Source organism: Rousettus aegyptiacus, unplaced genomic scaffold, assembly GCF_014176215.1.
Source record: "Rousettus aegyptiacus isolate mRouAeg1 unplaced genomic scaffold, mRouAeg1.p scaffold_m13_p_1, whole genome shotgun sequence".
NCBI classification, from domain to species: domain Eukaryota; kingdom Metazoa; phylum Chordata; class Mammalia; order Chiroptera; family Pteropodidae; genus Rousettus; species Rousettus aegyptiacus.
The window spans coordinates 164,263,431-164,284,366 of NW_023416284.1; the positions used below are offsets into that span (position 1 = coordinate 164,263,431).

General features: G+C 40.1%; 1 protein-coding gene across 11 annotated transcripts in view; it reads right to left on the minus strand.

The window, feature by feature from the left end:
• The window catches only part of MAP7 (microtubule associated protein 7), a 151,979-nt gene that overhangs the window by 114,928 nt on the left and 16,115 nt on the right, over positions 1-20,936 (minus strand). The window contains exons 1-2 of one of the 11 annotated variants that reach the window (XM_036221964.1): positions 17,406-18,369; positions 16,910-17,049 (exon numbers count right to left, since the gene is read on the minus strand). The exons of 3 other annotated variants lie outside the window; for them this stretch is intronic. In XM_036221964.1, coding sequence (XP_036077857.1) covers positions 16,910-17,042 — 133 coding nt within the window. In that variant the 5' untranslated portion in view covers positions 17,043-17,049; positions 17,406-18,369. Of the gene's footprint in view, positions 1-16,909; positions 17,290-17,405; positions 18,370-20,936 lie in introns of those variants that run through there. 7 more of the 11 variants (XM_036221963.1, XM_036221967.1, XM_036221966.1 and 4 more) reach the window with 7 other exon arrangements.

Below are 20,936 nucleotides of genomic sequence, written 5' to 3' on the forward strand. Positions count from 1 at the left end.
TCATCTAGAATATCAAAGGTAACACCTTAATCTGCTTAGGGAAGATTTATTTTGCCAACTTCTGGCAAATGTGCATACTAATCTTTTCGTTCATTTACTTGCACAGCCCAGCTGAAGAACCATGCTAACTGGCTGTAGTGATGTAATTTAGGATGGAACTTCTAAATTACATTTTCTCAGGGGCAAAATATAAAATACAAATCTGCCATTCAGCACATGTTTTAAAACATAATGTACACAGAAGCACACTGATATACATTCTGAGAAAAAATAGAATGGACCTTTGCATACAAGCCTGAAATGCTTTCCCACTGGTGGTCCATACAAATCACAATCACAGAGTTGCATCTGAGGTCAGTGAACATCAGCAGCTGGAACAGACTGTTCCGGTAACAGCCCCTGGTGAGCCGTGCCTTGCTTGTGTCCAGGCTCACACCAGGAGTTGGGGTCCTTTTCTCTCCTTGAATCTGAGCTGGCCTATGACATGCTCTGACTATGTTCTAGACATGGCAGAAATGACCTTATGTGACCCTCCCAAGGAAGACCAGAAGAGACTTTGCAGCTTCTGCTTTCACTCTCCTGGAGTGCTGCCCTGAGGTCACTGAACAGGTCTAACCCACTAGAGGACAAGAGGACAAGGCAAAATGAGAAGAACCACCGAACCATCCCACAGCATTATTAAAAATCGTAAGCTGCTGTGGTTTTAAGCCATTACTTTTAGGAGTGGATTGTTACACAGCAATGGTTAACTGATTCAGCAATATTTAGTAGAATTTAAACACAAGTGTTATGTTGAGATAAACTGAGATACTAGGCCTGGCATAATGTTTTCAGTCCTTTAGCCCCTTCCCTTGGACATAAAGTGCCAGTCTGACTGTTTGGTGATGGTATAATAGGAGGTACCAGAGACTTCCAGGTGTGGGAAGTAACCCTGTGGGCTGGTTTAAATGTCATACCCTCTTGGAAGCTCAGAAATACACAGGTGACCTTTTGAGACTCCCGAGGCCTTATAAGAAGTGGGGTGGAAAGTAATTATCTTACATGTTTTTATTAATCTTCCTTAAATTTATGAATTGCTCACATTTATCTCAATGTTTACTATTAAAAGAGTTTTAGGTCATTATTTAGAAGTTTGGTGATATTTTTATGACCAGAAATATGTCATAGGAATTTAACTCTTGTTTATATCAATTAGCCTATGGTAGAACTGGTTTTGTTATATATCGTTTCACTTAAACTCAGAGTTTCTAAGAGCGTATTGATGGCATTAAGTGAAGACTTGCTGTACTAACTACATAAGCTGGTGTCTTAACCAAAGAACTCTGACCACGATCTTGCCTAGAACTTAGTGTAAGGAAGTACAGCTCTAAGATACATAACAGAAAAGACCCAAAGGAAAAAAACCAAAAAACAAAAAACATAGACACCTATAAAATAGGACAATATTGCAAAATACCAAGAGTCATATTTAAGATTGTGGATTTTATTGTCTCACATGCAGATTCTAATTCAGACTCTAGCACTTCCTAGCTGTGTGATCCTGAGCAAGTTACTTAACTTCTCTGAGTCTCTATTTAGTCATCTTAAAAAGGATTTTAAGTTATCTCTAGCCATCATAGGATTATTGTGAAGATTAAAATAAATTGTATAAAGCATTTGACACATAGCGAGTGCTCAATAAATACGGACAATTATTAAACTATTACTTTGATAAAGGTTCTAAATTCCACAGGTTTCACTGGCATCTTAGACCAGGAAAACTGTTGTTCATAATCTCCACATTATTTCTTTGAATGGACTTTTCCTTCTCAATTCCTCTTTTACGGAACATACTATTAAGAGCTGACTTGTTTTTAGCTAATCCTAACATTTAAGTGCATGTGTACATGTGAGGAGGATCTGTCGCGCTGTTTCCTAGAGTTGCCTCGAGTTAACTAAAAGGCCTTCTGTTAATCTTGCATCGCTTTGGAACTTACTTTAAATAAAATTCTTTCCAGGTTTGATATTAATGTTAGAGATACTACCACCCTCTAAGAACAGGAGAGTTAAAGCAGTAAAGTGTCGCACCGATGGTTAGACTACTAAGCGTTTCTAGCTGGCTCCCAGAGAGATTTGAATGGCAAGAAGCAAAATTCTGACTAACAGACTACTGAAAAGCAGGTGTTCCAAAATCTGCTGCGACTTATAATCAATTACATTCTCCAACTTTAAACATTTTCTAAATTTTCTTTTTCATTTTAAGAAGAGTATAAGATCATCTTTTCTAGACTATAACAGAAACATTTTCTGGCACTGTCAGGTAACATAAGTTTAAGAATACTTGGGGGGAAAAATCTTAGGTAGCACAACCATTAGCTGATTATAAAGCGGAACATCTTTCCAAATCATTGTGAAGATGCACAGAAAAAAGACTGGAAGAAGATAGCTCTCAATGTCAACAGTTATTTTTCTCAGAATGATATAATTATTGTGATTTTTAGTCTCTTTTTCATATAAATTTTGTATTTTACAAACTTGCTGAAAATATTCACAAGCTACTTTTATATTGCATAAAGAAAAATAAGAGAATATCATTTCCAAAGCAGAACTGAGAAACTAAAAACTTTGCCTTATTCTTCTGCATGTTGAAACAGTTTACCACATTTGATATTTCATTAATTTAAAGTCACACTAATTTAGTGCCAGAAGGAGCAGAAGAGTGTCGCCACTGTGAGGCTTTGGGCGATAAACCCCGCTAAGACTCAGTTTCCTCACTGTCAGCTCTGAAGGATGTGAATTAGAAGAGCTTGCTTTTCATCGGTTATCCTGTTTCAGGGAGCAGAACAAACAGCTGGCTTAGAGTCTGACAGAGGTGTCTGAAGGCTGGTCTACCACCTACTGGCTGTGTTCTTTTTGGCTAGTTACTTAACTCCGGAGCTTCAAGTATTTTACTGTGTAAAATGGAGTTAAAAATCTTCCTTAAGAGAATATTGTTAAGAATTAAATGAGAATACATGGAAAAGTGCTCCTCGGGGCCTCTTGTATGCTAAACGCTCCATTCATAGAAGTGGTTCTCATTTCTATTACTAACCAACTACTACAGCCGGAAATGGAAAAATTTTCAGATCTGCCTTTCCATCCCTTTTTCTTTAATCTTATATATTTATTTTACTTGTTAATCATTATATTATTATTTTTACTTGTTATTTATCTAAATTCTCTGCCCAAATGTCTATTACATATATGTCAAACAAAAAAGTTACAGAATGACCAAACCACGGCATGACATAACTTTCATTTCATTATCCCTCCAGAAAATAGAAAATAAACAGATTCATGATGACTTGCTCATATGCAGCTCTCAGATTAAGGCCACCAGTGGAAACATCTACGCTCCCGTCACAAATTTTCCCTCTTTATTCCCTGGAACACCTGAATGAAGGGAGGATCATAGTCTGTGTGTGAGGCTGCAGAATAAACAAAGACCACAAATTCGGAGGGCCAAAGGCAGCCATAGTTCATGGAACTGAGTCTGGCATTCACTGAGATATTATTTACTTCTGGCTTCCACAGCAAGAACCAGACAGAACAGGTTGAAATGTTTTTTGGTGCATTTTTCGCCAGCCACCAAGTTAGGTTTACAGACTTCTGTTATGTAGTAGGGGTCTAAATTTGACTTAAAAAAAAAATTCGGATGCATCAAGGCTTGTCAGAGAATCTACCAGAAGCCATTGAAAAACAATCTAACTCAGCCATCTGCAACAGACCAGCTCACAGCTTTGGTATTATTCAGCGGCATATGAGGAATTTTTCAAACGGTGCTTTGCTCATGTACAAACACACATACAAACACTACAGAATTTCCTAAAGTGGTGCTCTGTGCAGCTGACATACACACACCCCACATAAAATTATTCCTTGGCCAATTAAGTCCACTCAATACCTTTTTTGGTGAGTCACAACAGCGCATTAAATGCCCTTACAAGTCTTCAGGTAAAGAATACATTTCCTAAACTGATCCGAATTAGAATCGCTCTTTTGTTGGCACGCCCATTAGCATGCCGCATAAGGAGTGACCTGTGGGACAACAGTTTGAGAAACCTGGCTCTTCAGCATAGGTGGTGGAGTGCTGCATGGCAGAGTAAGCAAGGAAGGTGCCTTATGGATGGAGGTGGCAGCCTTGTTTGTGAGCACATCGGACACTCCCTGGGAAATGACCATTTTGGGAGGGATACTCAATGAGTTAGAGCAAAGACCAAGGTAGTTTTAAATTATAAGTAAAATAATAATTAGACTTACTTTAATATGATTATGCTAAGTACAGCTCTCCTCCCACAAATTCAGATTACACCCTTACCATTGTTATAGAGAACACAATACGTTTTCCCCCAGCAAAGAAACTTTCTTTTTCCAGGAAAATAAGGCAACCATATAATATAGCATGACATGTGGTTGAGCTGAGAGCATAACCATAATCTCCAGACCAGCAGTCTACAAGTCTAAGCTTCCTCTTGTCACTAAAATAGCCTCCACAATAATAAATGAAAACCTGCAGACATGTATAGCTACCTCCTCACCTTTTTAATTATTCATGTTAATGCCTTGCATTTGTAGAATTTATACTTTACAAATGCTAATCAGGCCTAAGGATTACATGAATAATGGAAAGCCACAAACAATTACCGAATCTGATTTTAAACAATGTTTTCGACACATACTCTCCCCAGAAACCTTCCCCAAACACTGCCTCTGCCCTCTCCTCCATTTATATTCTTCATCCTAAAAGAAACAATTTGTTTTGTTGAGAAGGCCAACTTTTATGTACTTTGCTTTTTCTCTGGCAACCTAATAGCAGTGAGGCTGAAAGACCGAAAGGAGCAATAAGAAGAGAGAAACCAAAAGGCTCAAGCTCATAACCTAGATGCACTGTCTAAAAGGGGGAATCTGAACTCTGGCTGGAACGCCCAGCCGCCACAGTGATGGAGATGATAACCGCCCTCCCCTCAGTTCTGCACAGTGCTGCTACCATCTGCTTCTTTCCCCAGCGACTCGACATACCTGCCAAGAGCAGTGAGCTTTAAATATGATTATTAATGCCGCAGTTTCTCTGCTCTTCTCCAGGGGGGAAAAAACACCTTAACAATGCTAGTGTTCCCGCTACCTAAAAAAAAATCTACATTAGCCAATGCCCAATTTTGCTAACTAAAACCATTTCATACAAATCCAACTGGCAAAAATCAGTGTCTCACCAAGTCCAGTCTGAGTCAGGATACAGGGAAATGTGGACCCTCGTATACTGTAGGTAGGCTTAGCTAATTAATACAGGCAGGACTATGCTAATAAAGATGGGCCTATGCTAATAAAGGAGGAACAATGCTAATTAATAAAGATGGAGCTATGCTAATAAAGGTGGGACTATGCTAACAAAACTATTTCGGAAAGCAATCTGGCATGTGAAAATTCACACACCACTTTTAGGAATGTACACAGAGAAACCTGCATCCATGTCCAAGCAGAAGTCTATGAGTGGTTATTACAGCAGGATCTGTAGTAGCCACAAGGCACAACAAAACAACACCAACCAACTACTCTGTCCATCAACTGAGGAACAGCAGACTACGGTACGTCACAGTACAGAATTCTAAGCAGCGGTTAAAGCAAACTATAGTGATCGCCTTGGATAGGTATTTTAAAACGGAAGTGAGGGGAAAAGAACAAAGTGGCAAACTGATACATTAATATCATTTACATAGATTTAAACACAAATGATGTTTTTTATAGATGTATACATATAGTAAAAGTGCACGAACAAACGTTATGTGCCTGGGAAGGAGGAACGGGAGACAAGATGATGGAAAGATACACAGGAAACTACGACATCAGCCATTTATATTTATATTTCCTATTAATATTATATATACTTAATATAAAGTACCTAAATTTTTTTAAATGGTCTAGGTCCTCGATATATGAGTATTTATTATGGTAGTTCTCTGCTTTTTATGTTTTTTTCCTTCCAGTAATTATTTTCAAAACATTATAAATTATAACTTTCTTTTTAAAGTCCAAATGAAGGATAAAATGGACAAAGAAAACTACTTAATCTTACAACAATGTGTAAGGTGAAAATGAGAGTTGAGTTATCGAGTCATAAAGTACTATCATCCCAAATATGGTCTTAACACATTTATATCACAATTTCAAACACACTTGGGTGTCTTCATTTTGCGTGACTGATATAAAAGTGCTGTTTGGCTCACAGTGCAATTATGAAAGTAATTGCCAAGGATAGTAAGAATCAGTACAAATATTTGTTATAGTTACATAATCACTAGGCATATCCGAGATTATTTTCAAGTTATAAAAAGTCAAATGTAGAAGAAAAACAATCTTTAATTATCTAATTCATTCTCATAGAGCAGGCACAACTTTCTTTTAACTGGTTTTGAGTCTTCTAAAATGTAGAAGTCTTAGGAGAAATGCTGGGTGTTTTAGAACTACTATGACACAGCCATCAAACTAAGAAAACTTTCCAAATTACACTCACCACCACTGACATGCCTGCTCGTGAGTGGCAGACACAGTTACCAGCACGCTTCACATGTGATACCACCAAATCCTCCACAACCCTAGCAGATGGATGTTGCTATTATCCCTTGTTTATAGAGGAAGCAAGTAAATATAGAAATATTAAGTACCTTGCCTGAAGCACAGTTAAGGAGGTAGTAAAACTGGATCCAGTGTCCACGTTATTAATTTTTCCGCCATATTGCCACTAAGAGACCATGACACAACTGTTCAGATGTGAGAGGTCTCAATTCAAAATGTACTTTGAAGCACAATCTTCGATTTCAAATTTCGGAGATACTTCTAGGACATGAACTTTGCTCATTTTACCAGTCGGAAAACTTGGTGTTCACCAGGGGCTATCCTATCAAAGCCCTCTCACATCATTAGATGTCCCGAAGCATCAGTATGATTGTAAGAAGGAGATCTTTATGAGCATCAGAAAAAGGAAACTGATGTTTCTCAATCTGGTAACTTATGAGAGATCAAGCATTCTGAATTTTGGCACCGACACATTCTGCCATCCTAATTGTTGTAAGCTATGTATTGATCCAGTATACTTACGATGGCTTCATACAGGGATGTCTGCTCTTCTTCACTCAGCATCTTAGAAGAATGAACTTTAAGTCTTAGGATCACATGGGAAAAAACAGATAATGCTAAATGTTATAGGCTCGTCTAGGATGAGCGATCAATCAGAACCCAGGATGATTTTATTTTATTTTTTCTGTTTAAACTTTCAATCTAAAACAACAAAGTTTTAAGATAAAACATGCTAGAGGAAAATGGAAGTAGCCACATGTTCAGCCAAAAAAAATTCTATTATCTAGAATCATTAGAGAGTCATTAATCTTGGAATAAATCAACTTTAGGACAATGGGAGTGACTAAGCAGGCCTCCGCTGTAATGATTATTACAGCACTGTTAGAAGAAAGGAATTCAAGAAACGCCAAAGTCCAGAATTAAAGCTTTTTTTTTTTAACACATCACCTGAAAGAATTATGGCCTCATCTCTAACTTGTTCTCTCAAAGTAATAAGATAGAGATCACTAATTATATTAACTCACTTATGATATATCTGTAGTTGTAATGATCTACAAGAAATTATCAAAACACTCTCAGATGGGGCCTGGAGCTTTCAATTTGTTTTTTTCTCCTATCTATAATACTTCACCAAAAATCATGTCACTGGCCACATAAGTGTAATCCTCCTTTGACACTCAAGATTTAGTTAAATCCGATACTGGTATCCAACAGCCATTTTAAATCTTACCTTCTTCTTTCTTCAAAATCACATCAAATAAAACAGAAGTTCCTTATGCTTCTCTTTTCTGTCATTGAGTTTTTCTTAGGATAAATAGGCTGTATGTCTTTCTATTTCTTGTCTCCCTCTATTTAAGAGAGTAAATTATGACCTAGGAGCTAATTTAATACATAATAGCAAAGTGGAAGAAAAAGTTAGAAGAGTGAGATAGAGTGTATGGGGTAAATACTAGATGCAATGTGATTTGACTAAAACAACTGGCTAGCAGCATTAAGGGCTCATCTGGTGGCAGGAGAACAAGAAAGAATGGACCCAAGCATTCTCACAATCACAACCAACGGCCCTAAAGAAGAAAGTAGAGGCCATGGGGAGATACTCAGAGCCTGCAAGGAGGCCCAGGCATCATTCCCAGTGCATTGCTGAAATGGTCACATGCGAGTTCCAGGTTTGCCAAAAGGTCACGTAAGTTGGAAGGGCACGAATAACAATGAGAACGCAGGGTTCAGCGGCCCAGGGGTCATGCAGAGGATGAAGGGTTTGGAAGGTGTGAGGCCATGGTGCAGGTAGGATGAGCTCGCATACCTGGTAAGACCTAGAAAGAACACTGTCAACAGGGGGTGAACACGAAAATTCGTGTTTGCTGAATCTGAAGTTTGTGGGGACCTAGAGAGATTTCTGGGTTCATGAAACTGTAGGTGGAGTTACAAAGACAGAACCAGCTCAAAATGGTCCTATACTGTTTACTGAGATACTGAGTTGCTTTTCAGAGATAACAGACCAAGACGGCAAGTCATGCACCCGGGGCACGTGCAGAGGACTGTACTTTGGCTTCCAGCTGTGTCTGCCCCACTCCCCTCCCCCTCTGAACCAAAGGACCAGGACAGAACCGAAGCCTGAACCCTGGAACCCTTTCAGAAGCCTAGGGTCTGTTGTCCGAGAAGATGCAGTGTTGATATCATAAATGGCCAAGTTCCAAGGTCCTCCTATTAAAACTTGCCCCACTAGGACTTCCGCGTAACTGTTTCTCCCAGCCCCTTGCAAACCCTTGGCCTGGTCTGGCGAGCAAAATGGATCTGAAGCACCACTAGGTCTCCCATCTGCTCGGTTGGCACCTTCTACACTGATAAACCTTTCCTGACTCCAAACCCTGCCGTTTTTGAGTTCTGGCCTTTTGGAGTGTTGGGTACACGAACTTTGGTTTGTAGAACTTTGGTTTGTAGCAGAGTGGTAACGAGTTCCAACATAGACCTACACCGCTGGCTGGCTGGCTAAATGGAGTTGAAATGAAGGCCATGTAGAGTCAACGTGGATGCCACCGCAACTAGCTGCAGTGGAGCAAAAATGCTTTTGAATTCACTTGGATTGTGAGAAAAAGTAAAGCCGATTGATGACTGGAAGTGCTCGCTGAAGCAGCCAGTTTGGAGTCCCACTTACAATGCATGCGAATGTAACAGTATTCTCAACCACTAGATGGGTAAGGGGGAAGCTACGGATAATGAACGACAGTCAGTAAGAAATAGGAAAATCATTTAAACTGTAGTGTTACAGAAGAGTCAGAGGTAACTTACAGAGAGAAAACCAGATTCCCGAAGCGAGCCCAGGGGGAAACCCAGAGTGCTGAGGTTTTGGATCCTGGAGCCTCAGTTGCACGGTGCATCTGCACACACCGAAAGGTCTGCACCAGGAACTGTCTGTCTGCAAAGAACCTGTTTTTCTGGGCCTTGAAAAAAAGGCTGATGCAGGGATGGTATTATCAAAGAGAGGCATAAAAGGAAGTTTCTGAGGGTGGCTTAATGAGAGGCACTGAAATGGGTGGGGGACCAGAGGGAGCGTGACTAGGAACACGCTGGGCTGCTAAGTTCACAGCAGTTCCGGCTCTCTGTCCAGGAGCCTTCCCGGTCCACAGGAGCAGATGGGAGTGGAGACTCCTCGGCAAAGAGCTCTGGGAGAGTTTAAGTTAATGATTTATTTCTTGTGTAAACTCCCATGGGTATACAGCTTACGCTTTATAGTCCCAATAGTATATTTCGGTTGTCCAGAAGGGAGTTACATAGTTATAATACATCAAACATGCCATAATGAATATACCCCACAAACTCAAAATGAACATTCCATAATGAGCTCCTCATCAAGGAAAGATGATGGTAGAAGGTGCTTCTGGAATGGTCTGGCACTGAAATTTGGCCCAAGGAAGACACTGAAGAATCTGCAGACTCTCTCAGACATAACGTCCTAGCAGAAAACAGGTCATCTCTGAATGAAGGCTAGTGGGCAAAGGTCTTTAATACAAAAGTCACCATCCTAGTACCAGGCTGGGTGATGACTGATCATATATCTACAGGCCTTTGCCAGATTCAGACCAAAGTCCTGGCCCCTGGAACGTTCCAAGGCCTGGACAGCTGTGCTCCCTCATTTTTTTTCTGGCTGGCAGAGCCAAGTATGTCATCTCTAATTGGTCCCATGACAAATATTTAAGGAGCCTCAACTATGTACTAGGCCCTATAAGAGGTGCCAGGGGCACAGTATGAATGGAACAGTCACACTGCCGTCTTAGAGCTCAGTCTGGTCGGGGAGACAGATGTTAAACAACCACTGAAGCAAACAATCTGCAATTTGGTTGCAGCAAGAAGGGACAAGTACATGATCCTATGAGAGCCTAGAACACGGGACCTAGCCTGATCTGGGGACACTCTTGAGGAAGTGACATTTAAATGTAAGGACGAGTAGAAGCTGACCAGGCATAGCAAAGTGAAGGGAGGAGGAGAAGCCGCAGTGCGCAGCAGGGAGAGGGAAGAGCTCGCCTCAAGATACAAAGGCCCATTTCACAGCAGCGAATGGAATACCCGTACGGTGCTCGCCAAATGCTCACCACACTTAACTGCTGACTGGCTGGTGAAAGAAACAAGACTACCTCGGAGAAAAAGACAGAAACGGACCACATTTAGCACACAAGTCTTGGTGCTAAAAGCAGCATGAGAAAAGAAAAATGGGCCGAATAAAGCGGGCAGCCCCAAATGTGAGGGCCTGTAGCCCGAATTGCTGGTGAAACCTGTCCGCGAGTTTAGGATATTGCCATCAAGCAATTCACTCACTCATACACCACACACGCACCCCACATACAAAGGCAGCAAAAAAAAAAAAAAACAACCAACCAACCAAAGTCAAAATCCCCAAAAGTACGAAATTTAAGGGAAAAAGATGCCTTTTGATTGGTTTCCAAGACAGCAGAGGAGCATGGCTATTATTCCCTAAGTCAAACCAGACGTTCTCCATTAATCCTCAGGAATAACAGGTACACTCCCTTGATTGTATTTGAAATAACACATGAGGTGATCTGACGTAACGTAATTTATTTCTTTCACTTTACATGACAAAATTACAGGCTCCCGCGATGAGTAATCTACCTGTCATCTATTCCATCTGATCCCCATGAATAAACACAGGACAAGGACCCAGTCGCATATGTCTATTATGGGGAAGAGACTAAGAAGACCTCAGACTACAGGCAGCCGTCCTGCAACTTGTCATTCACAAGCAAGTTGAGGTAGGAGACCAGGCCATGCACAGTCTCTCTATAACAAAGAGACTGATGAAAGAGCTGGAACAAAGAGAGCAGGTAGGCAGAAGTTATCAGAAAACGTGGGACATCTGATTACAAATTACCATGTTTATAACTATCATTCAATGAGCCCCAATTATTTTCTAGAGTGTGTGCTAAGTGCTTAGATATTATCTCTAATCCTCCCCCCCACCTGTGAACATGATTTTATTAATCTCACATTACAGCTAAGAACCCGAGGCTTGGAAAGGTTAAATGATAGTCACTTGCCTTGTTTCCACACGCAGTGCTTTTCCTGTCACATCAGACAGTCTCTTACCCTAAACGTAGTCTGAATTCCTCATGAACTTTGTACACTTGGAACGCGGCCACTCACTACTAGTCAACCTGGTTGAACTTTTTCCACCATATAAACGGACATCTCTGAATTTCTACAGTTCTATAGTATAGAAGATTAGAGGCAACAATTTGTTTCAAAGAGGTAAATTTCTCTTGAAGTTGTATTTTTACTTAAATTTTGTGCTACCTTGTTTGGGAAGGTTTTAAAAGGGGCTAACAGAGATGCTAACCCTCCACTCCCAGTCCAAGTCATCCCTTGATTCCTGACCTTAAATGTAATCCTATGAGGAGTACAGAGGTGGCACCAGCTTCCATACTGTTGTTCCCAGTGATGGTTTTAGGATGACAGGTTCACTGAATCCACTGAATATCCTGCTACTATTTTATTAGGCCTGCATCTTTAAGGATAAATCTAACCCTCCAAACCAAGATCAAAACGCTGAAAATAATTTTCCTTGGTCTATACTCCCAAGCTCCATTCTCATTTTACACTCCACACTGGCTTGGCATGGTAAATTCCTTAGAATCTAGACAGAATCCACTGGAATTCTCTCACTAACAAAATCATCACTGGGCAGATAGCCTAAAAATAGAACCTGCATTTTATAGTCAGCAAAAATATTCAGTGGTGCTGAATATTTCAAACACAATGTCTTATGTCCATCTGGGACACGCTTTGGGCCACTGCATCCGGAGCTGAGGTATAATGGGGGTATGTCTTGCCTTTTAAAGCTGGCAAACCTAAAACATGAACCTAATATATGGAGAGTCTGACATAAACTGGGCTTTTCCTAAATGCCTAGAAGATCTGAGAATTAAGATGGTCTCCATCAATAAAATTACCTCCATTGCTGTGAAGGTATTAGTTTCTGCTAAAAACAATGTCGAGGGCCCTTGAGTTGTCTGGAAAACCTTTGGTAAGAAGGAATTAAATTTAAAGTTGCTCCTGGAGACATGCTGGTGTTACTGGAAATGGATACTTCAAATTAACCTCCCAACAAATAATGCCTAAGATTTATCAGCTGGGAGATTCTCACCAAATATTTATCTGTTCCTATGGTTAGAGCAGTCGGCTATTTTAAACCCATCAATTATAATTTTTAAAAGAGGTGCACAATTTTTAAGCTTGTTAGTTTTTCATAACAAGCAAATTCCATTATGCATAGTATTCCCATTATGTATAGTACCTCGCTATACAAAAAATTTGGTTATGTACACATTAAATCATGTTCCCCCTGTACACAGCGATATGTATGGTAACTTCTTCTATAACACAGAATGCCTGGGAGACAGTTATACTCACTCCACAGATATTTATAGAAAATCTAATGAGTACAAACCATACATTAGATGTTGTGAGTCTTGTTCCTGACATCCCTGTCTTATTATTTTTATGTAAACGCTTTGAATAAAACATTACATTTAAGGTCTCTTTAGCTAAAAAAGAAAAAAAGTTACAACAGTCAATCTGACTTTAAGATTTCCTCCTCATAACAAGATCTTTGATATTATTGTTCTAAACTTTGCTTTTGCCTTACTAGCTATAAAATTCTATTGCTAAAACCTTTTGCCTAGTCCTCAAATGGCATAAATAAGGACACTGGGAACAGACAGTGGTCCAAGTCTCACAGAACAAAAGAGGAAAGGAAACTAGGAAACGTGTGAGAACGCTTCTAGAGTGGCATTCACACTTCTTGACGTAACACTCCTCTTTGAAAAGAAAAAGACTGAAGATTTACGAAGAGGACATTTCAGTTGCTGGACCATCACCTACCTAATAGGAATAGAAATGGTAAATGGAAGCTCGTATTTCATCTGGAAACCTTAACTAGCAGTTCTACTTTTACAGTGGACAAGCCAAAAGAAGTCACTGCAGGCTCTGTAAATACACATTTTAACAAAAAGGGAGGGAGTGGGGAGGAAAAGGAGAACACAGTTTCTCAAAATTACTGTGTCCTGATTTCAAGGAGAAATTTTAATTCTTTACAATCTAACCTGCAATGAGCTAACAAAAGGGACAGAAGGCATTAACCTATATATTAACAAAATCGTCAAATAATACCACCTTGTAAACATACGCTCATTTTTCCACCAAAGAAAATGATGAATAGTATGATGGAAGACAACAAAACATAGTAGAATCCCTGATACACTGTCAGATAAAAGCAATATGGTAGAGTAATATGATTAATGTATCGGTCACATTCAAACATAGTGCTATCTCTTTCAAAGGAGTTACCTTGGGAAGGCAAATCTAAAACTATCAACATTTCTTAGAATTCCTGTTAGAAAGACCTTCAGAGCCTATGAAAATTATATCTGAATGTTAAGTTTACCTCTGTTCAATCATGTCCCATGCGCTCTGCAAGGCACTTATAAGAAGTAGTAGTCCCAGTCTCTAAGAAGCTTATAGTCTTCAGAGGGGTTCGGATGTGTTTCATTACACTATCAGCCTTTCCCCTGATTTTATTTATATTCTTGCATTATTTATACACACTTGTCTTTCTTCACTAGACTTCTGGGAGAAGAAACCATGTCAATTATCTTTCCATCACTTCTACAATGCCGCAGCAGAGTAAACTGCACAGGGTGAGCATTTAACACATGTTGGTTTAGGGAGAAAATGTCATTACTTAATAATCACACTATACTCAGCAAAATTCACCAAAAGGCAGGTTTGTCTTGAAACGTATCCAAAGGTGTTTAGTCATTGCAGTACCTAAACAATCTCTCCTAAGCCAGGCCTAACGTCAGCATTACACAGAAGCTTGGATTCTGAGGTATATGAGCAAAGGTATAAGCCCAGCTCACTCTCAATTATTATCTAAATGGCGTATGTCTCTTATAGCAAGGCACATAAAACAGTCACATTCTTATTGATTACATGAGAGAAAAATGTTTCCTTCAAGGCTTGATCTCGTCTACCAGCTAACCAAACTACTGTCTCACCCCATCAGGGAATTTTGTAGCTGCCACTGGGAATCCAGATGGTAATCGACATGTTCATTCCTACTCAGTTCATTACGATGGTTACCCAACAGAACAGTACCTGGATAGATGCGACTTGTCATTAACCCAAGGTAGTCCTGGACAGAAGCATTTTGTTTATGGAATTTAGATAGCAAGCTTCTATATTCCTGGTAACGGCAGAACAGACATACTGAACGTGAAAACCAGGTTTGGACATGGTTGACTGATTAGACCATGGAGTGGGCAGAAGAGAAAACAAACTTTCTGATGGTTTATCTTAATAGTCACACATGAAAGATAACCTGTATGTTATCTTGCTATGATAGTTTGGAAATGATAATTTAGAAAACAGATGCCCATTACAAGTTGTAAAGGACGGTAAAGACAACTAGTGACGGGTAAGAATATTCAGAGCAGGCAATAACATTTTCGTGGAAAAGGAATAATGAAATTGTCTCTAACTCCATTACTGTGCTCCCTTACAGGGAGGAGGCTATCTGCTCCATGCCTTTCTTAATAAATTCATTCAGTTCAGAACCTGACCAAATCTGGCACCAGGAAGCAATTTAGGATGGACAGAGCAGAGAGGATCCACATTCAGAATGTCACAGCTTTACAGACTAGAACTGTGGTGCCTAATAAGGTAGCCACTAGCCACGTGTGGCTATTTAAGTTTAAATTAACAAAAATTAATTAAAATTAAAAAATCACTTTCTCAGTTGTAGTAGCCATATTTCAAGTGCTCCTAGCTACATGTGACTAGACAATGCATACATAGAATACTTCCATCATTGTTCTACTGATGGACAGAGCTAGACTTGAAAGCAAACACTCCTATTGCCAAGAGGCCAAATGATTTGCTACTAACAATTTAAAGTATTGCATTTTCATCAAGAGCACACTCTGGTTCAACTAATTCACACGCTAGTAAAAGAATCAGCTAAGTCACCTTCCATTCATAGCATCATTAGATTCCTGAGGTCATTTGGTTCTTAGAAGTTACATCTGATAGTATAGTAAAAAGCAACTACAGTATAAGATTCTACTTATTAAAATTTCCCTGTATACAATCTTTTAAAAATGAAGCAAAAATATACTTTTGAATTTAGACAGTTTCAATTATATTTAATAAAAGCAAACTAAGACTCTTTCAAGAACCAGGAAAAAAGCCAGTCTTCAGGCACTAGATTCTATTTAAACACTCATGCTATTATTGCTTAAATATCTGCTTGCTACTTTGCCATGCTACTGCTCTGTACCACAAGGAAGAAAATTTGATAGCTAAGAGACAGAACAATTTGAATGCAAACTAAAATTTAATCGGCACATAGAAACGACGAAAGTGATCATCTATTAACTTAAGAAAACAACTTATATATTTTTGGGAAGGGGGTTGCAAGAGTCAGGATACCAGAAAACTTAAAATGCAAGCCTTAAAGCCTTTCTTCAAAAATGTGTGACGTTGCTTCTCTGATAATTACAGCCCTGGTGGTTCACAGCCTGGGTTGGTACAAGATGAAGCTAAAGATGATGCAGTACACGGGGACTCGAGAAGCTGGGCAAGCTGCTTCTCCATTTAATCATTACGAAAGAACAGCACAAGAGGCAGACCCCTCCTTTCTGTACCCAGCACATTTCAACCACTACACAATGATTTGTAGCAGAGGTAGCATCAGAAGTTTTAAAGCCTCATGGTCCCCTCCCTGGTCTCCCTATAGTCACACTCGATGTTTTGTTTTCCTCTTCAAGCTCTTGGAATTTCAGACTGGAAAAGGAAGTAACGTCTTGACCTGCCGTCTATGGGAAACTGGCACTCTTTGATCTCTTTATCTAACTCATCCCCTTCAAGGAGAAACTCACTTCATTAAACAGAAATACCTAAGGAAGGTGAGGAAATACTCATTTAAACCTTGATAACTCATATCTCCTCCTCCTGCTGAGGAGTCATTTGTAACTGTTTCAGTGAGGATGTGAAAATTAAAGTTCTCTAGGCCAAGAAAGTAGCTTAGGTCAAAAAGGCAGCTGATCTGAAACCTATCAAATCTGCAAAACCTGTTCCCCATTTCATGCATACGCAGCCCTAGAGTATATAAATACCAGCAGCAAACTGTGCTAGGAGGTCACAAGCACTCCATACAGCATGCACCACGAACACAGTTTGGAAAATGTGCTTGCTATAGGCAGCGTGAGAAATGGGCTGGCTCTGACCAAAGGGTAGAGCTAATGCCTACCTTTTGGTCTTCTGGAATTTCCATTCTTTTGCTGTTCATCTTCCTCATTAATGGTGAATAAACCAAGGGGAACTGGCCTCGCATTGGTCTTCTTCAGTCTCTCTTGTCGGAGAGCTGTAGCCGATCCAGGCATACTGCTGCTACTTGTTTTGCAATTATTATTATATATTAAAAATATATGCTTATGTAATTGCAGCTCCCAGGAAGCTGCTAGTTTCTAAGCTGCCGGTTCATTTGAGCACTTGTAATAGATCCCCTAAGGGTAAACAGTGTGCAGACAGCTGACAGATACTACCAGCCACTTGGCAACTGAGGCCCTGTAATTCCCCCTCACCTAGCAGCAACCCCCCCTTCTCCTACAAGCCCCCTCCCACTTACTCCCCACAGGCACATGTGTGCCGGCCAGAACGTGCACGCGCACGTACGCACACACGCTCCTTCCAGAAAAGCCTTATTAAAGGCACTCAGGTTCAGATGCCCCGGTCCACTGCCTGACCTGTTCAATCAGATCCCAGCTTCTCCTTCCTGCTGCAGCACCTTTTCCCAATCTTCTTTCTGCTACCACACAGTAAAATATTCAGCACTCGGCACAGAGGAAAAAAATATGGCATGCTGCCATTAACAGTTGCCCTGACAACCCTGACATCCTAATCAAGGAGGGCTGGGAGCGGCTCCATTTCCCAGGCCGAAGCAGCAGCCTGCCGCGGGATGCTGGTCCTGAGAACTCGCCAGCAGAGGGTTACAGTGCACGGCGAGCAGGCAGTGTGCCGGCTGGGCAGCTCCCTCTTCCTCTTAATAGCAGGATGGGAGGAGAATGTAGTTTTCCTTGCACAAGCAGCTCCAGACTCCCCAGTATGGAGAAAAGGGCTCAAGGCAAGAAGGCCTTTTCTTTATTGGGGGGCTAGGTTTTCTATCATAAGTGTTTGCATGTTCCTGGATGAATAAAGGCATGGCTGGTACCCCCGCAGCTCACTTCACACTCAGTAACACATCCTAGCTTTCCAAACATTATTAGAACCCCATAGTCTGTATAAACACAGGTTTGGCTGCACCTGTCACGAGTACCAGCATGGCCATGTACCTGAGACCCTCCCACAAAGACAGGCAAGGGGAGAATTGTGCCTATTCTCACGGAGATCACAATTTGGAATGCCCTTGCTCCAAGACAGGCAGACACCAATGAGACACTGCAATCCCTGCCTCGATTATGTCCAGCAAGCTCCCCCCAATCCTAACTGCTTTGGGACAGTCACTACCAGCAGTGCTGAGCAAGTCTCAACACTTGACCCAATTTGAGTCCTTTTTTGGACTGTTTTCTCCAAAGCACACAATCATGTGATTATTGTGTTCTCCTGAAATAAAAGCTTTCTTGCTTTAAAACTCTGTTTCTAGGCTGCCTAAAACTTATGCTGTGTGTGGAAAAAAAAAAAATTAAATTGACAACAAATGGCATTAAAAGATGCCAACTGCCAAATTAAAAAAATATATATTTCTTTTTTTTTTTTTTTGCCTTTTAATCAAATTCAAGTCTGCTTAGAATGCCCAGAGTAATCACTCAACCCCAGACCACAGTCTTACCTTTTATCAGTGGTTAAACCTAGTGATCTAGGAGGAAACATAAGGGGCTCTAAAGCAAGCAAAATATCCTCCCTAACTGCTCAACGTGAAATAGTAACTTTGAACAATTCACTTTCCTCTTAGTGCCTCGGTTCCCTCTGTAAAATTGGGGTAACGACATCACTTACTTTATCAGATTAGGGGCGAGGATTAAATAACTGTAGTACTAGCAGTAAGAAGTGCTTAATAAATATCAGCTGCTTTTTTTATATTTTATAATACGTTTGTTGTCACTAGTCCATTTCTGCTTTGTAATTATTTTCAAGTTGTTTCCAGCTCAGCTATCGACTCCTAGGAATACTTTTATTTTTTATCTACTCATATTGTTCAGCTCAGCGCTGCAAATGTGCTTAATAGTTAGCAAATCCATGCTTTAAAAACCAAGCAAGCAAGCAAGCAAGCAAACAAAAAATGAATTCTTTCCCTCTAAAGAGATTTAGTTAATAGATGTTTAGATCTGTTGCTTGGAGAAATGTAGAAAATTTCAGATACGGAGTTTATTTAAAATCACATTGATGTATGAGATAGGTGTTTGCAATAAAATAAAGGGCAGTATTACAGCCGAAAGGGTCTGAGAAAGCTTCTTTGCATCTATGGAAACCAAGGCCTATGAAGTGAAATTCCTTGCCCAGGTCAAATGTTAGCTGGCTGCAAGTCTACAATGAAAATCTAGATCTCCTTTTTCCTAGTTCAGTACTTTGCCTTCTGATAAGTTATTTGGCCTCCATAATTTAGAACCATAGATCCCACTCTCCAAACTCTACAGAGATAGCAAAACAAGGAGAGGGAAGGAAAGGGAGGATCCATGTCTCAAATAGTCAAAATCTTGTTGTTTAAGAAATAAACAGTGGCTACAAATTGTTTAATGTCCTTCCATAATTGTTTGGTATATTCATCTTTTTCCCGAATTAAATATGGTTTAATTTTCTATTTTCCTTTAATCAGATAATCAATAAACATAAGCCTGATTTGAGGTCCATGGCTACACTAATGGCACCCAGAAAAATGAAGGTACCAGGGAAGAGAGCTCACAGGACAGCCCTTCTGGGACACACAGGACCAGAAATGAGCCCACCTCTACTATGCCCAGAGATTGACAGTTTTTCTCTTCTGTTGACTTGAATGGAATATCCCTCAGTGACAAAGATGGGATTCTTTACATTCTGGCCTGAGAAGTCTCATGGAGAATTTTGATTTGTATCAAAACATGAAACACCAAAATGGCTGGGGCTTTTGTTTGCTTGTTTTTAAAAGAATACAATTAAACTTAAAATCATTTACCGGGGGACATGAAATCCTAACTAAAGGAAGCCAAAAGTTGCCCCCATCATACAACCCATGAGGCAATGTGGAGTCAAGTGAAGGAATATAATAATAGCCCATCATCTGGGAACATGTGCAACTTTATGTTAGATGCTGTGCTAGGATAACATAGATGTGTTTTCCGTGTTAGTTACAATAGCCTGACACATCACGGAACCGAGGTTCAGAGAGGTCAATGTCACACAGTTAGTAAGTTACTGAGTCAAGAGTAATTCCCAGCCCACTTGCTCAGAAGCCAAGATGCTTTTGTCCTGCAGCCTTGTAAATCCGGACTCCACCACCAACTAGCTGTGTCCCAGTCACAGCTGTGACCAGTCACAGAAAAAGCAAACAGCTCGAGGCCAAATAATTGTCATAAATAAAGGACTGTTTTCTACCTGCAAAGTACACATTTTTTTTTTCACTTAATTTAGAATATTTGAGATTCGTTTCCTAAATACTCAAAGCTAGTCTTTAACGGATATATGGGTTAATGGTTATAAAATGCCAGAAGATACTGTGGCTGGACCCCTGTAGGGTGATGGGGTTAGTCTAATTCCTTTTATACTCCGACCTCAAATGAAAGCAACTATGGGAAGGGGAACAGTGAAGCCTTGAATTTAAATATCCCCAGAGGTAAAAGAAATACTGCTCTGAATTCTACTATTCCCCAGCACCAATAAGTGTTTTCAGTTCAATGTGATATACAGCTGGCCTTGAGTGTCACCTGCAGATACAGAATCTTAATTCAGCCCCTGTGGAAGCTGGTGTTTGTAGACTTCCAAGAGTCAATTAGGTTTTACAATTGTTTTGTTTAGTTCTTAAAATAATAGATGATGTATCAATGGAGATTTTGTACAAACTTGAGAGAAATGAGACATTGCTTAGTGCAAAAGAGTAGATCTTATACCTAGACTGGCTTTACACAGAAAAAAATTTTTGCAGTATAATCATAAGATGTACTCACAGTCATAGCTGAAAATGGTACTGCTTATCACCACTGTGAATCAAACAGGCTAATATTGCTGCTCCCCGCCTATCTCTACCCCCAGCCCCACTCCTGTAAAACAGAATGAATTTGTCCATCCATCTACCCTGGGCTGCCCGG